This window comes from Ambystoma mexicanum, chromosome 12, assembly GCF_040938575.1.
Source record: "Ambystoma mexicanum isolate Mex_15411 chromosome 12, UKY_AmexF1_1, whole genome shotgun sequence".
Classification (NCBI taxonomy): domain Eukaryota; kingdom Metazoa; phylum Chordata; class Amphibia; order Caudata; family Ambystomatidae; genus Ambystoma; species Ambystoma mexicanum.
In genome coordinates, this window is record NC_090936.1 from 1,094,863,880 (window position 1) to 1,094,881,892 (window position 18,013).

At 49.5% G+C, this 18,013-nt stretch overlaps 1 protein-coding gene across 7 annotated transcripts in view; it reads left to right on the forward strand.

Moving 5' to 3' along the window:
- TASOR2 (transcription activation suppressor family member 2) overlaps positions 1-18,013 on the forward strand; it is a 1,665,218-nt gene that overhangs the window by 538,430 nt on the left and 1,108,775 nt on the right. For all 7 annotated transcript variants that reach the window (XM_069629643.1, XM_069629647.1, XM_069629648.1 and 4 more), the window contains exon 15: positions 8,296-8,676. In XM_069629643.1, the coding sequence (XP_069485744.1) occupies positions 8,296-8,676 (381 nt within the window). The remainder of the gene's footprint in view (positions 1-8,295; positions 8,677-18,013) is intronic.

Consider the following 18,013-nt stretch of genomic DNA (forward strand, 5'->3'; position numbering starts at 1 on the left):
GTAAATCCTATATATAATATATTTGGATGGCAGAACATATCTAAGGTAAGTAATAACCTTTTGTAACTATTCTGTCTGAGAGTTTAAAGTTACCAACTAACTCTTTTACAAGTAAGTACACTTCAACACTTGTTCTACTTTTCAAGGCAGACCCCTTCCCAATTGTTGTACAGGAGTTCTCTCGGAGAAGAGGGACCCTAGTGGTCTAGGAGCCAGCAGTAGGCAGGGTTAGATAGGGGTCAGTTGTCGGCAAAGTCAGAGTTCCTGAGGAAGACTTGCCAAACACATAGTTCACTTTGAAAGTTAGTTGAGGGTCCAAGGACTTCAGAGAAGACATCCTAGGAGGAGGATGCCAGCAGTGGGTCTGGCTGAACTGGATGAGGGTCCTCCAAATCACAGAAAACACCCCAAAACTACACAGGAATCACAAGAGACTTAAGGTAAGTAAATACCCAAGCCAGCACAGTACCTCAGCACATAAGGTTTTGCAGCAGGACAACTTCAGGATCTGCAGATAAAAACCCAGTCGTTCAATGCCTTCATCAAATAGACAGAAGACGGGACACTGGAAGGACTTTTGCAGAAAGGATCCCAAGGAAGGCTCTATGCAAGGTTTTCCTTGCGGCTAGGTGCAGCTCTGTGGATTTGGCACCTTTTTCAGGAGAACAGAAGAAGACAGAATATCGCTCGTCGGATTCTCCTTGTTTGCAAGGTCCAGCACTCTGGTGAGGGGACTTTTCTGGCTCGATTCACATCTCTGGAGGGCCAGCACGATGCCCACAAAGTTTCAGCAAGATTCGGAATTCGGAAGACCGTGCACTGCACAATGGCTCAAGGTCAGGTTCCAGGGAATTGGGGTATTGCAGCCCTGCAACGTCGCAGCACGATGTGGGTTGGCTTAAAATGCAGGTCTTCTGGAGTCTAGTGGGTCTCGCCAGCTCTGGGTCGGGGTCAGTGTTTTTTCGGAGTTCCATTGTCGATTGGCAGGAAGGGTAAACGCAGGCTCCGGTGAGACAGCAGGCTTTCTGGTTGCTGGAAATCATCTCAGCTGCAAATTCTTTATCTTTCTCTTAGGTTTTGGTTCGAGTGGTCGACTACCTCTTCAGCTTCCAGGATCAGACTTTTATGCAGGAACCCAGCCGTTCAAACCGCTATGCAGCACTCAAACTAGAGGGTGGGGGGGGGGAGGTTGGCAGTCCTTTCAGGACAGCCAGCTGCCCAGTTTGAACTGGATTCTCACACTCGGGCTGGAAGACAAAGGACTGAAGAGTTGTGGCCTCCTCCTGCCTTCACAGGCACTCTGGAGCCTGAGGGAGAGTCCTGCAGACTCCAGCTTTGATAAAAAGCACACACAGGAATTTCCCGCCATGGAGTTCAGAGGAAGGAACAAGAAAGACTAAAATGGCAAAAAAAAGCATACAGAAGCCATTTTGGTAAAATAGCAGTAGATGCCCATGAAGTTGACGGTGGATTGTGATCCCTTGCCTTAGATATTTTAACCTCAAATGATTGTATAATTTGAAGTAAAGATGTTGTGATGAATATGTAGTCAATTGTTAGTTTAGATTCTTCACGCTCCCAAGTCGGAGTTCTTTTATTGTCTGGGAATGACTCATTGAGGTTATGCAGGTCTCTTGATTTCATCAAGTGTACTAGTGCAGCACCTCTGTTTTCCGCCACTGATGATTTGATGGAATCGTAATGATTGTTTTTTTCCAGAGAGCATATCGCATTAAAGTCTCCTCATAGCAGAAGGTATGGAATCAGATAAACTGCCAAGGATTCATCAATTGCTTTCTCTAGTATATCCAAGTAACTTGGGATGTCCATAGAAGCCGGGTTCCAGTAGGTGTTTGCGATTATTATTGATGATTGCTTAGTGATTTTCTTCGAGGAATCTAGGCTAGTCCAGTCTGCCTTGATCATCAGGATTGCCTGAGTGCTGAGTAATGTTTTTCCTAGTTTAATTCCACATCCGTTTCTGCACCCTATCAATAGACCTGATGAAGGCCTGCCTAAGGCTCCCTTTTTGGCCGGTGCTAAAACGATTTCATAGCCCTCAAGCGTTGGACATTCTGTCAACCAAGTCTCTTGAAAACATAGTAGATCGTAGTTGCATAGTTTTATGTCCCCTGGTGCTTGGAGGTGGGCATGTCCCTGCGTGTTTCATTAACACAGTTTCATTGTGTTGGAAGTTAACGTTGATTGATAAATCTCGTTCCAATAGCGAATTGCTATTTGTTTCGTTGTCTTCAAAGCTTTCAGGAACCATGACCACAGTCTTTGCAGGAACGTTCCTCTATCCGAAGAGTCGTCCAAGGTCTGGTTTGATATGATATGATCGTTTATTTATATAGCGCCTATACACAATGTGTTTCAAAGCGCTTCAAGGCAAGGGAGGGGACAAGGGAAAATACGACGACATTCTTACTGGCCATGAACAGTAAGGATGTGAAATTAACTATCGTACTGTGCCTGATGACATTTCAGATATTGCAAGTGCTAAGACATAGATAAGGAAGGGAGCGGGAGAGTGGGAAGGAAATGGAAACAGACAGGCGACTACCGTACTAGGCCTGACGACATTTCTGGTAGAGCCGGAGGAAAACAAAAGGTGAGGGAGAGCGGTGCAGAAAGGGAGGAGAGGAACAAAACAAGCGACTATCGTCTAGGCCTGACAATGTTTCAGATAGTGCTGGAGGGAGGGGTGGGGGGAGCAGTAAGGGGATGGGAGAGCGACAGACGCGGTTGCCATCATACTAGGTCCAGGGACAATTCTGATCGAGTAAATGCATAGGAGAAAGTAAGGGGAGGGGGGGAAGCAATAGGGAGAGGGGAGGGGAGGACAGTACAGAGAGTAAGCGGTCAAAAAGAGTGGAGAAGCAAGAGGGGAGAGCAAATGCAATTGCAGAAGTCAGTAGTAACGCATAATGTTGCAAGTCTGGATACAAGATGAAGATGTGAACAGCATGATTCAGGGCCACCATGAGTACAAGATGCAAAGGAAGTCCAGCATGAGCGTTGAGAAAGGGTGACGCACCGTAAATCAATTAAGTCCATAAAAATAAAATCCAGCATTGACCACAAGACGGTGATGGTGAAACCAGAATGTATCAGGACAGACTCCTGTGTGCAGGAAGGGGGGGGGCACAAGGAAACAACACAGGGGACCAGAGAGGGTGGGGATGGCCTGTGGGGACAGAGGGTGTAAACACATGTTGGTGCATGCTTACCGGCTGTCTTAGCAGGGGGTTAGACCCTGGATCCTCCTGGTTCTCCAGGTCCATACAGGAATTGCCCTTTTCTTTGACTGCCCTTCACTTTGGACGCCCGGGCGAGAGACGCCCTTGATCTAAGAGTTAAGAGCAGGAAGGAAGAGGCAGGGCTAAGAAGGTGGGTGGGGCTTAGGCCAGGTGACCTAGATCCGCTTACACCTGCTCCCCAGCTGCAAAGGAAAAGAGGCTGGAGGGCTTCTTGAGTAGGGAAAAGAGCGGCAAGCAGGAAGGCACCAGGTGGGCAGGGCTTGCTAAATTGTGAAAACGAACGGCAAGCAGGAAGGCACCAGGTGGGCAGGCTTGCTAAGTGGTGAAAAGGAGCGGCAACCAGGAAGGCACCAGGTGGGCAGGGCTTGCTAAGTGGTGAAAGAGCGGCAACCAGGAAGGCACCAGGTGGGTGGGGCTTAGGCCAGGTGACCTAGATCCACTTGCACCTGCTCCCCAGCTGCGATGATGATGATAGATGTTTGTTTGGTCTTTTTGTGTTGACCTTTTCAATTGTCTCACTTTTTTTTTAGATGTTTCTGTCTGAGTTTGTTGCGAGGGTCCTGTGCCTTGATTCCGGCCAGTGGTGGTGCCCCTTCATTTCCTTATCTTGTCTTTCCTTGATGTTTTGTGTGTGGAGGGAGGCAATCTTTGAGTCTGACGGCTAATATCCTTTGTCTTCTTTGCACTTTTGTTAACGTTATTCTTGAATGAGCGTCGTCTAGACGTGTTGTTCCTTTAATCGTTTGGTCTACTCTAGAGGAAACCACTAGGTTGAATCCCATTCTTAGGAAATTGTCGATATATGGTAATTGCTTAAAGTCTGAAGATGCTTTTCGGATAAAAAAATGCTTTAAAAGTCCAATCCCTAACTATACGAAAGTCAACGTAGGAGTGGATCCAAAGTCTAAAAAAAGTATCAGAACAGCAAAAGTTCCTCAGCATGCTTTCAGTCTCCTAGGATGTTACTTTTGCAATTTAACACAATGAGAGGGACCCTGCAAAAGTATTCCCTAGAGGGACACAAACTGGCAAGCTTGGCTAGGAGGTAGGGTGGACACTCTGCACACCTCTTAACGCACTGCAGTCACACTGGAGCGACTCTTTGGTTCAAAGTAAGTTATACCTTTCACCCCACAGTACCTTAGGTTAGGAGTAATAAACGTAGCTGGATTCTCCCCTGTACAGAAGCGATTGACCTGGTTCCCTGATTCCTCATTCTGGTGACGAAAGGAAGGACTCTGAATGGGTTGTCCCAGCAGCAGTCCCGGGAGAGGACCCTTGGAACGGATTTCTTCAGTCTCCTTGGTCGGCCGGTGTTTTTGCTGCCTTTTTCTCAGCATCAACAAAGGACGGTACTCGCCCAATAGATCTTCTGAAGCCCTGCACTCTGATCTCCAGGGGCACGATCCCACTCATCCAGGTCCCCTCACCAGACTGAAGCTCAGCAAAGTTCTGGACGGATTCGCCCTGGAAAAGACATTGCACTGCAATTGGGTCGGAGGTCTCCTGGTATTCATGGCCTGCAGCTCTGGAAAGGCACAGGCCTGCAGCTCTGGAAAGGCACAGCATCTCGGAAAAATGGCTCAATTTGTAGTTCGTCTCAAGGCTGCTTGGTCCCACCAGCCAAAGGGAAGGAGTTCTCTCCAGAGCTACTCTGTCGATTAGAAAACGGGGTCAGGACAGCAGTGGTCACTTTGCGGTGATTCGAACGTTCTGCAGGCGTCTCTGGTCATCTTCAACTTCGGTTCTTCTGTTCCAGTGGGCGACTTGCTTTCACCTCAGGAACCTCGCCTTTTTTTTGGTTTTCGCACACACTTCTCTGAAAACTCTCTCAGCGTTTTACAGAAAGGGGTGGGTGGCTGTCCAATCAGGATACCTAGCCCCCTAGTGAAACTGGGTCCATTTCAGCACTCTGGCAGACAAAGGGCAGGGGAGTGAATAACTCATCCCCCATTTCCTGCGTGCCCAGACACACTGGAGCATAGGCGGGAACACCCAAGGTAGAAGAGGCGCCCCCCCCCCGCATGGTAGAAGAAGGGCTAACAAACGACACCCACATTAGAAATGGCGAAAAAAGAAAGGAGCCATCCTGTTGAAGCATAGGGCTCCTATTGTGCATAACCAAGACTCTGAATACAGTCTGTGGTAGAAAATAGCACACTAGTTGGTAGAACACGTCCACTGCCACCAGCCACAACCATGTGCCAAAAAAGTCACAGGAGCAGAGAGAAGGGGAATACTAGGTATCCTTTTAGCACTCCACATGAGGTGGTGTGTGTTAATCTCGCATAGTATAACGTTTTAGGAAGGATACTAAGTATGCCTCTATCCTTACTAACTGTAGTTAGTAAGGATAAGGAAAGAATCTCAAAGGAGAACCCAAAGGGTTCCCAGCAACACTGCAAACAAGGTGATGTGTGTTTCCAAAGTTGCAGAAGCTTTTTAAGAGAGATGGAGGAAAACATACTCCATAGTAAAGATAAAACACAGACAACAGAGTTCCAAAACTCGGAGCAAATGGACATAAATGTGGAGGGAAAGGCTCCACTCATTCAGGATAGAAAGAAGAAGTTGCAGAAGTCCAGCAAAAAGTGCTGGGGGGGTTCTCACTAGGAGAGGGGCATGAAGCATAAAAATGGTAAATCTCCCTAACACATTGCATCACCTTGCAATGCTGATGGTCGAAACAGAGTTGTTTTCTGCATCAATTCCAGTGCCCGGAGACGTGCTGCAGTGTTGCCTTGTGCATTCTTCCTCTGAAACCGAGTGCAGCAGCTCCTTTGACCAGCTGGAACTGTTTCTGCCCCTGTGGTATCTAGGCATCTGAGAACCGAAAGGAAGGTGGGAAAAGGTACCTCCAGTGGCCACCTGTGGACCTGCCAAGTCTGGACCAAAACCGAAGTAAGGGCGGTGATTCAAAGGGTCTGCAGGCGTCTCTGGTCAACTTCAACTTCGGTTCTGAAGTAGTGAGGATACTTACCTGTGGCCTTATTTACCCAAAGCGTTTCTAACTTTGTAGCCAGATTTTGTAATACTTTGGCGTGGGTAAAACTTGATATCTAAAGCCATCTGAAAGCTGGGAATAGTTTAATTAGCAATAATATATACATACCTGACTTTTGACACCATCCTCACATCTTCAGAACACTTCAACTTTTTCAAGTCTCCCAAAAGTATTGGAATTTTGTGTACTTTACACATTCCTGTGCGCTTTTACGCACGCGTTGACTATTGGCACACATCCCATTCATCTTAGGGTTGGACTTTTCAAGTAGGGATTGTAATGTCTGAAGAGTGTTGATGCCAACTAAATTACCCCAGAACACACTTGCCTCTCCTGAGACTAAGCCTTGACCACTCTCCATGTTAGCGTGATTGGGGTGGCTTCAGCTCACAGAACACATCCCTGTTATCCAACAAGGGTGGCCTCCTAAACTTCTGTCTACCAGACCAGAGTTTGGCAATCCATTCTAACACCCATTCCATCTGCAACCTAAATGTGGTGGTAGTGGCTTTGCAGTGCACAGCTTTTGGCTTCAGCCGACATCAAGTGGGTATGGCTAAAGTCTATTCTGCTGGTGGCGCTCACTTCGTTGCGAGGCATTAGTGAGCTTCAGGTGCTGTCGTCATGCCAGCCATTCACGTTTTTTCACAACAATAGTGATTCTGCACACCACTGAAATTCCTGCCCACAGTGGTTTCCCCGGTTTTCTTCCCTAATCTGCAGTCTGACATGGAAAGAGCAGTCCATTCGTTGGATCTGTGGAGGGTGCTCAAGTTTGACCTCTCCCGGACTAAGCCATTCCGTAGGTCAGTGGCACTATTAGTCATGTTTGGCGGCTCCGCCCCGGGTACCCAGGTATCTAAAGCCTCCAACGCACGTTGGCTGGTAGAGACCATTTCACACGGCAACCAGTTAAATGGTGCTTTCAGGTATCCATGCACATGCGTTAGGGGCCAAAGCGACTGCAGTAGCTTTTCAACGGCATGCCTCCTGGGAGGTAATCATCAAGGCAGCGACTTGGGCCTCGCCGTCCGCGTTCTGCAAACCCTACTCTCTGAGCACCAGTTCCTGGAGGGATGCACAGTTTTGACAGGTGGTTCATCCAGAACTTCTTTGCATCCAGCTAAATTGTCAGCTCCACCCAGTTTTCCTGTTTCAGTGGAATCCCCCACAAGGATGGAGGAATGGGGATGTAATGTATGAGTAATAGGTTACTCACCATAGTGACTAGAGTACTTGTTGTCCTAAGTCTCCTTTCCTCCATACGCCCCACCCACCTTCCCCCGCTAGTATGCCAGGAGCTAAAATAACAGCATAGCCAGGTTTACCAGCGTGTGTCAAAAGGGGACTGAGTTGAGGCACCAGAGGGCGGGGCTAGTGGGCTGTCCGACACCCAGGACGTGTCCCTGTGGTTATACTAAGGTGAAGCTCGCTTTTTTTGCTGCCAAATGTTCCAGTACCGTCCTCGCGCCTGTGGACGCCAACAAGGATGGGGCTAAGGGGACTCAGGACTATGAGTACTGTAGTCACTACGGTGAGTAACCTTTATTTTTCTGTTTACATCTACATTTTTCTATTCGCTGACTATTTCCTCTCTTCTCCATACAAAGGATTGAACTATTTCTGGGAACCTATGATCCTAAGTATGGGTGTGAGGGATTTCTGTTAAGTGAGCAATCTTATTCTGAGATAATTTCTACACTTCGCAAAAGCATTTTTTGATTCATGCATTAAATCTCCAGGATTGTGCTTATTATTTAATTATTAAAATGGCCTGTGTTTTTGTCTGTGGTGCAAGGGCTGGGCAAAAAGCATGGCACCGTCTGCCGTGGGGAGTAAGAGATTTGGTATGCGGGACAGTTCTCTGTCATACCCAGTGGCCCATAGTCTTGTTCATGACTTAGTTTGGTAACCACATGTTTTAATCAAGGCAGGGCTGCGCTTCACTTAATGCATCGTTTTGTAATTTAGTATGACAGAAAAGGTATCTAGGCTTTGAAACTTTTAAACACCTCTTTCCTGCCTTAGGAGCAGAGATATTGACTGCAGAAGTTGTGCACAAAACACAGGCTGATCATGCTGACAAAGGAGCACATTCTGAGGAGAAATCGCCACGGCTGCAGAAAGAGACCACAGCAATGGTTCAGGAGCAGAAAGTAGCACTACACCTGGAGGAGAAAGCGGCACTGTCCCCGGACAGGACAGCCCAGTCGCAGGAGGCGAAGAATTCACTGTCACAAGATGAGACTTTTGAACCCAGCCTTAAGCGTTCGAAAAGACTGATGAGAGCACCTCTTAAAATTATCCCAGCTGAAGAGGAAATTGGCAAGAGAATGCAAAAGAAGAACATATTGAAAGGCAAATTGTCGGAGACCGGTAAACCCACAGCGCAGAACAAACTGAATTTGGGTGCGTAAACATTTTCTTTATTAAATGATCTGCCAATGTGATGAGTTTATGTCATGACACGGACAAAGAGATTCTTGCATCATTCTACCGCTAATTAAAAACGTCTTTAAATTTTTCTAAAATCATCATTTTTAGAAATGTTTGAGCTTTGTACAGCCAGTGCATCTAGGCTTGTTTAGCTTGCATGTTGTGCTTGCAACTCAATAGGTTTGTTTGTAGGAACAGTGTCGGAACGTGGTCCACATTTGATTTGTGGGGTTTCTGTCCATCCTATTGGTTGGTTGTGTACATCGTACAAATAAATTCCCAATCGTCAAACATCCTCAGCCGTTATAATGCATTTGTTTATCCACTTTTGTTCCCCTCTATCCAGTGAACTTGAGACCTTTAGAAAAGTGCCATTGTGTGTGAGGGAGTTTTTTTTCTAAAGTCCACCCAAATGACTTTATAAGATTCTCTACTTGGCAATACAGAGCTTTAGCTTCTAGTGTAACACTGACGTCCATCCCCTTTCCTCCATACTGTATGGGCGTCCCTTCCAAGGGACGGGAGACGGAACCTTTTTCTCCAGAAAAAAACTTCTTCCCCTTTAAATTTAGAGGCGCACTGGGGCGCGGCCCAGGGAGCATGCGCTGCCCTAACTATCTCTCCGGCGCCACACCGCAGTCCCATTTTCTGCGTCAACGGGAACGGGCCAAATTCACTAGCGCTCCTAGGTTTGGCTTCGGCCATGTAATTCCTCGCGTGGATACTTCTTCTTTGTCTTTTCTATCATTCAGGTACTCGGTCCTCAGGCGTCATGCTCCTCCCCGGCGTATGTCGACTTCTACAGGGTTCCCCGCAAGGGAGACTCCTTCCCAGGGACACTCCCGCACGGGAGGGACTGGCCAGGTCCTTCCACCAGCACGTGCACCAAGGCTGCTACAGTTACCGGCCCTTGGGTCGAGGGGTCCTCGGATCCTCCCGGATGCAGTGTAGAGGGACCGGAAGATTCTTGTACCGCGCTTACACCTGAGGGGCTCTGCCCTTTTACCGTCACGATGGCTGAGGGGCTCCGCCCTTTTACCGGCGCAATGGCCGAGGGGCAACGCCTTAACACCGGCAATATGTCTGAGGGGCTACGCCCTAATACCGGTAATATGTCCGAGGGGGTGCCTAAACGTAGCTCTACTGATGCCCGGGTCGAGGGTGTCGCACCTACCGGGCCGAGACCCGAGGAGCAGGGTTGGCCCAGTGATCCACACGCGAGAGTCTTGGACCAGGCCTAACCCAGCGGGCTGGACATCACCTCGCAGGCATCTGGCAGGCAGCTCGACACAATGGCTGCTGCGCCAAACAGGAACACCTGTCGGACGCCATTCCACAAATTCGGCGAAGAGCGAATGTAAAGGTGGGACTGGTAGCAACCAGGTACGTGGCCTACAGTCTACCCTTCATATTCGCATGGCAACTTTCCCATGCGTCCATATGGACTGGGTATGCAGCGGCTCCAGCAGTCCCCTGCTACCCCGTCTGCACCCCCTACTACCTCTTCAGCCAGTGAGGAGGTACTCTTCGACAAATGCCTCAGCCTAATGAGGTCTCCGCAGATGAGGGCTGTCTTCAAGGATGCAGTCAGGGAAGTCCTCCCCGCCATGCTAACAGCACCACAGACGCCTCCATCGGGATCGCTGACCACGGTGCAGCGCCTCCTCCGGCTCCACAGCCAACTCTGCAACCTTGCTGCCTCCTCAGACTTCGGCTGCGGTCTCTGTAACCTAGCCTTTGGCTCCATCTACCCCTCCACCTCCACAAGATCCTCCGGATCCACAGGACATGGAGGAGGAGGAGGATCCGGACACGCCATCCTCAGCCAGGGCCTTCTATGAACGTCTTGCTGGCCTGGAGGAGTACCTGGGCCTCCCTCAGCTCGAGGTCGAACAGTCGGCAGAAGTTGTTCTGGCTGAAGTCCTTACAAGGCGTCCCGCTGCCAACACAGGGATTCCACTGCAAACCGATTTAGTCTCCCTTGCCAAGAAGGGTTGGCTCAAGCCCCACTCAGTCCAGCCGGTCAACCGACACCTGGATGCCAAGTACAGGCAAATGGAGGGGGGGGCACACTCTAGCTCTCGACCCATCCTCAGCCACACTCCTCAGTAATTGCTGCGGCATCACTATGCTCTAAGTCTCAGTCATCCTCAGCCTCCTCCTCTATGGCGCTGCTAGGCAAGGAGGAGATCTTGGAGGCTTTCGGCAAGAAGATCTACTCCCAACGCCTCCTTGCACCTGCGTCAGGCCAACGCAGATGCCATGCTGGCTGCCGCCAACCAACGGTTATGGCGGACTTCCTCCCAGAACTCCCCCTCCCAATGACAGCCCCGCTTTAAGGCGGGGCTAGGGGAGGCCAAGCTCGTGGCGCATGTCCTCATGGAATCCACAGTAGCGCATATCGATACCTCTGGCAGTGCCATCTGCATTGCCACGGACATGAGGCGGACAGCCTGTCTCCGGGTGACAAAATTCAACCCGGACATCCAGGAGCGCATCCTAGATCTACAGTTCGGGGGGATGGGGGGCCCTCTTCCACTCCTCTACGACGAAGAGCTGGACAAAGAGGAACAGCTCACAAACAGCAAAGTTCTTGCCCATTCTTACAAAGACCACGGCCAAATCTTACACCCAATCTCAGCAGCGCTAAGAGAAGGGTTGTACATATGGAGGGTTCTGCGGCTTCCAGGAACGCAGATCCAGGCAGCCGGACCGCTCGTCTCAGAGCCGGCGCAGAACAAAAAGGGGGGGGTAAGGGGTTTTTCCAGTCCCCCTCCTCAGCATCTGAGGAAAAGAAAGCATGATACGCCCCTTCAGGTCCACGTGTCTCTGGTGGGGGGCAGGTTTGCTCTCCATGCACATTTCTGGCACCAGAATTTTTGCGGACCCCTGGATCCTCTTTGTAGTATCCACGGGGTACCGCCTACCCATCCCAACCTCTCCTCCCTTCTCCCCTCCCCTCCACTCCCACAGGTTGGGACAGCAACTCTTTTGGCGGAGATCCGGTCGCTCGTAGAGAGCCAGACATTGGAGGAAGTTGCAGCCTCCCAGCAAGCCTTTGGCTCTACTCCAGGATTTTCGCCATTCAGAAAAAGAACCAGTCAGGCCTGAGAGTTGTGCTGGACCTTTCCACCCTCACCCTCTCCTTATGCCTGCAAAAATTCAAGATGGTTACGCCAGCTTTCATAGCGGAGACATTGGACAAGGAAGACTGGATGTGCTCCCTAGACCTGTAGGATGCGTACTTACACATCCCAATTTGGCAGCCCCATCGTTCTTTCCTCCGGTTCAGAATCATGTGCTAACCTTTCCAATACAAAGTCCTTCCGTTTGGCCTCAGCTCGGTCCCCAGGGTTTTTACCACGCTCATGAACGCTGTAGCGGCCCGCCTCAGAGCGCAGGACCTCCACATCTACCCATACCTCGATGACTGGCTCGTCAGGACTACATCTCCGGAGGCGGTTCACCACTCGTCCCATGCCCTTATGAACACACTGCATGACCTGGGCTTCTCACTGAACCTCAAGAAGTGACAGCTGCTTCCTACGCAGACTGACATTCCTGGTACTCATTTGGGACACGTGCTCTGAGAGGGTTTTCCTGTCGGAAGACAAGATCTCGGCCATCAGGAGGGCCACCGCCCACTTCCTCAGCAGATAAGTGACCTTGCATGGTGGTACCAACATCTCCTGTGTTTACTAGTGGCGGTTCTGTTAACCGTGCCGCACACAAGACTAAGAATGAGAAGGATTCAGCTGCACTTCACCGCCTCATGGAATCAGGAGCGGGCCTCGCAATCCGAGATGATCATCGTTCCTCCATCTCTCCACCCGGACCTAACTTGGTGGTCCATGGACTGCAACCTACGGACGGGCAAGCCCTTTCGGCCAGCCCTCTCCGCAGGCCACCATCGCCACAGACTCCTCGCTCGAGGGCTGGGGAGCCACCCTGGACGATCTCTCGGTCCACAGCACCTGGACTCGACAGGAGCAGGAATACCACATCAATTGGTTGGAGCTGAACCCCATCTGACTAGCGCTCAGAGCATTCCTCCCACTTCTCAGGGGCAAGGTTGTCCTCATCCAGACAGACAGCGCCACCAGCATGTACTAAGTCAACAAGCAGGGAAGCACCAGATCCCCTCCCCTGTGCAGACTGGCGATCAGCATGTGGGAATGGGCCCTGGAAAACGAAATTTACCTCTTGGCAGTCCACCTCCCTTGGTAATCCAACCTGGAGGCGGTCAGGCTCAGCAGGCTGGGAGCGGACAATTGCGAGTGGCAGCTAAACTACCTCATTACGCAGGAGATCTTCAACAGGTGGGGTCATCCCCACATGATCTATTTGCCACCTGGCACAACAAGAAGTGTCCCCAGTTCGCATCCTGGCGGGGGCAGGGCCTCGGCTCGCTGGACGACGAATTTCACCTACAGTGGACCGGCATGAAAGCCTACGCCTTTCCGCCCACTCCTCTGATACAGAGTAATTTGCAAGATCCAGGAGTCTCACTGACTGCATCATTCTGATATCTCCATGGTGGCAGGCCAGGCCATGGTTTTGGAAGCTCCTCTGCATCTCGGAGGTGCCACCTATACACCTTCCGACGGGCACAGCACATCTTCTGGCACAGCAGGGGGGCAGAATCATCCACCCGCGCCAGGGAAACTAGCCCTCACAGCGTGGTACCTGAGCAGGTAACGCTTCGGCACCTTAGCCTCTCACAGGCCAATCTGGAGATCATACAGGGCGTCAGGAGCAAAGCCACCAGGGCCCAGTACAAGAGCAAATGGACCAGGTTCTGCCACTGGGCAGACTGCAAGGGAATTGACCCCATGGCCTGGAATCTGGACGACTTGCTCTTTTTCAGCGCACCTCGCTCATTCAGGAGTACAGGTCGACACCTGCCGTACATACCTTGCAGCCATTGGGGCTTACAGGAACTCGGAGGAAGGCATTTTTTCCTCCTCCAACCCTATCGTCAAGAAGCATCTGCCCGTCAAGAGACCGCACCCTGTGTGGGACCTTAGTATAGTCTTGGGCGCCCTGGCGCATAAACCATTTGAGCCAATGGCGTCCGTGGACATTAGGCTGGTCACCATCAAGACGGCCTTACTAGTAGGTCTTAGCTCGGCTCGCAGAGTAAATGAGATTCAGGCGCTGGTCCCCTTTGAACCATATACCACCTTTCACAAAGACAAGGTAGTCATGCGGACGCACCTGGCATTTCTGCCCAAGGTTCCATCTGCATTTCACTTGAATGAGGAAATAGTCCTGTCTATTTTCTTTCTCGATCCCAAGGATGAAGCACAGAAAGTGCTGCACTGCCTGGATGTCAGGCGGGCCCTAAAATTCTACTTGGACCAGACCAAGGGTTTCCGCAAGTCGGACGCTCTGTTCGTCACGTTCGGCGTCTCGAGGCCAGGCTATCAGGCCTCTAAGGCTTCCATATCCCGCTGGATGGTCTCTGCCATCAAAGAAGCATATGAGGGTCAGTACAGGCCGCTCCCGGCCAACATGCATGCCCACGCAGTCAGGACCAAGGCAACGGCCATCGCATTCCAACGCCATGTCCCTTGGCAGGTCATAAGCAGGGCGGCCAATCTGGCCTCTCCCTCAGCTTTCTGCAAGCATTACTGTTTGGATGCCGGCTCTAGATCTGACACCGCTTTCGGACAGGCGGTTCTCATGAACCTATTTGCTTAAGGAGGATCTCCTCCCCACCCTGGGGCTACAATCAGTTGTAATCGCCCATACAGTATGGAGGAAAGGGGACAGGACGTAAGAGTAATTCTAAGTTACTCACCGTAGTGACTAACGTACTCTTAGTCCATAGTCCCCTTTCCTCCATACGTCCCACCAACCTCCCCCCCCCTAATAATACTGGTGTCATTAAGCAATGTTAAATCTATTGTTGACACGCCAATGGGGACTGAGGTGTGGTGCGGGAGGGCGGAGTCAGGGCAGCGCATGCTCCCTGTGCCACGCCACGCCGCCTCTAAATTTAAAGGGGAAGGTTTTTTCTAGTGAAAAAGGTTCGGTCTCCCGTCCCTTGGAAGGTACACCCATACAGTATGGAGGAAAGGAGACTATGGACTAAGAGTACGTTAGTCACTACGGTGAGTAACTTATAATTACTACTCAATGTAGAGGTAGCTATGGCTGAGCAGTCAGGCTTATTTTAGGATGGAGAGAGGGCTGTAGGAAGGTACAAAGAACTTGTAGCATGCATATGGTCCAAAGAAGCACTTGCACTCTTAGTTATGTAAAAATAATGTTGTCACAACTGTGCTACTGGTGCACCAATTCTCACCAATTTTGGCCTATTTGGGACACATTAATTACCATAATCCTCCCGTACAATCCCTAATCATATTTTTGTCTTTACTTTCCGTTTTCAAGACTTTGGAACTTCTTTAAGTTTACAAGCTACATATCCCATAATGCACCTTGTGGCAGTTCTCAGTCGCTGGCTATTCCTATGCAGCAGTCGTAGAATTACAATCACCATAAGCCTTAGAGATCAGTGCTGCTTTCACTTTCCCAGGACCATAGAGGGAGGAGGCAGATTACCTTCTGGTGTGCTGATCCAGGTGCTGCTAATGAGCCAGCTTCAGCACAGGGCAGGTCAGTAGTTAAACAGCTGCCTGCAGGAACTCTGGTCTCTTGCGTTGAGTTTGCTCCCATCCCCTTGTGCTTTGATCCTTGGATTTCTGGTGTGTCCCGTTGACTCTAGAACCTGCTCCTGTTCCAGTACCCTGTGCTCTCTGCCTTGCAGCCCTGCTATTCTGCCTGCACCTCTGTGCTTCCTGCACTGCAGCCCTGCTCCCCTGCTTGCAGTCCTCTGTTCCTTGACTGCAGCCCCTTGCCCTCTGCCACCTATTATCTTGTTCCCTACCTGCAGTTCCCTGTTTTGTGTCTGTAGTCTGTGTTACTTGGCTTTAGCTTTCTAGATTCCAGTCCTGAGTTTACCCGCCATCTGTCTGAAGTCCTGCCCTTTATATTCCAGTTCATACTTAGTTCCTTATTGCCGGTCTGCAGTTCAGTCTTTGATATCCTAGTCCAGAGTGTGAAAGCCAAGATTTCCTTTGGAAATCTTCTGTAGCAGTTAAGTAACAGTTCTTGTTGGTAAAAGGGTTCGGGGACTTCGGAGAAAGCTTGCTGCATGCATGCGTTCCAGCATTAGGCATGGGTGAATGTGGATGGGCGAAATCCCAACTACACGAATTACCCTCCCCCATCCCTCCTGCCCTCACTAGCCACACGAGCGACAGAATAACTCTAGGTAAGTATTACCTCGAGTCCCACAGTACCTTAGGGGTGATGAAGAAGATGAAGCTGGATGCCTTCATGCTGTAGCAGCTGTAGACTCGGTTTCCTTTTCATTGGTTGTGGTGACAAAAGGAGGGACTCTGGATGGGATTTCACAGCAGCAGTATATAGAAAGAACTCCCAGCAAAGGATGCTTCATGCTCCAATAAGGATCTGCGATTTTGGCGCCTTTTCAGAGACACCAGTGAAGGACGGTTCTCATCCGATCGATTTGCCTCGCTTGCTCGGTTCTGCACTCCAGTGAGGGGACTCTGAGGAGTGAAATCTTGCTACTGGAGTTCCAGCAGGAGTCCACCAAAGTTTTGGGAGAGTTTGTTCACGGGAAGAGGATGCACTACAGGATGGTTGTAGGTCACAGGGTATTGGCTGTTTGCCGCCCAGGAAGGTCGCAGCACGTTGTGGGATGCCTCAAATTGCAGGTTGCCTTAGGATTAATTATGACCACCAGCCCGTGGGAGGAAGTTGTCCTCTTCGGAGCTTCCCTCTCGATTAGAAAACGGGGTTAGGACAGCAGCAAACACTTCAGCAGGCTTCACCGGTTACTAGAAGGGGGCTACAGGCGTCTGGTCATCTTCATATTCAGTTATTCTGTTTCCAGTGGTCGACTTGTCTAAAGTTTCGAGATCCAGGCCATTTATCCTGGAACCTATCCAATCAGCACTCGTGCTACATTCAAACTTTGGGGGGTGGAACTGGTTCCAGGCAGAGATGCCAGAAGACAACAGACACCAGAGTTTCGGACTCCTCCTTCATTTCACGTCTTCGTATACACTCTGGCGCCTCAGCAGGAATCCTTTGTGAAGCCTGCTGAAGTCAAAAGTCAAACCGCACCTCCTCAACCCAACACGGCAGAAGGACCAAGAAAGGGCAAGCGCACAAGAAATGGCGAAACAAGAATACAACCTCCATTTTGCGTCAATGGTGACCCTTCTGTGCATTACCGGGGCTGTGAACACAACCTGCAGGTAAAAATAGCACAAAAGTAGGTAGAACAAGTATGTACACTACCAACAGCCATTCAGGTATGCTTGTCACTAACATAAATATTACAGGAGTTGTGAGAAAGGGGATACAGTGTAACCCATCAGCACTCCACATAAGGTGTGGTGTGGTGTGGTGCGCTGATGTCACAATAGAAAATGTAGAAAGGATAAAAAGTACCTTACCCTTGGGAATATGTGTTCACACAAGGTAAATAAAATATAATTCAAAGGGAACACCAAATAGTTTCCAGTAGCACTGCACAAAAGGTGCTTGTGCTACAAAAGTAAATTACAGATGCCTTAGAAATGTGGAGGCAACCATAACTCCATGAAATAAAGTACAAAAATAATGAACTAAGGTTCAAAAGATGAGCGAGTGGGGAAAACGGTTCCCACTCACTCAGGAGAACAGACCAAAAAAATCCATGAGTCCAGCAAAAAGTGATGGGGGTCTCACAGGTGAAGAATATTTGGTATAGAAATTAAATATCTACCTAAAAATGTGCCATTCTTTAATGTGGGAGTTGTCAGTCAGGACAACAGAAGATTTTTGAACATGTGCTACATAAAGAATCAATACTAGCCAACCACAGTTCTTCAGTTAACTTATTATATATTACCATTGATAGACTGATTTAGCATTTCAGTGTGTAAGGACTGATCTCTTTAAGTCGGTACACTGGTTTGTATTTGAGTAACATTCAAACCTTCCTGTGTGTGTTTAACTGGGAGTTATTTCATTCAATGTGTGGGTCTCTGGAGTAAAGATAATTCTATAAACTGGTTAATGTAATAGACGTTTAAATTTTAAAGTTTGTGGGGTCTGTTAGATTCACATTGTAGCATGCATCCTTTATTTAGGTGCCTGCGCTATAATTGTACACTTCCTGTGTAGCGATCACGGAGTGGTTCATCAAGTTCTGGATCCAGCATATAAGTGTTGAGTTATGAATTAGTTGGCTTGGTTTTTCCCCACAGAGATTTGAGACTTCCACCCT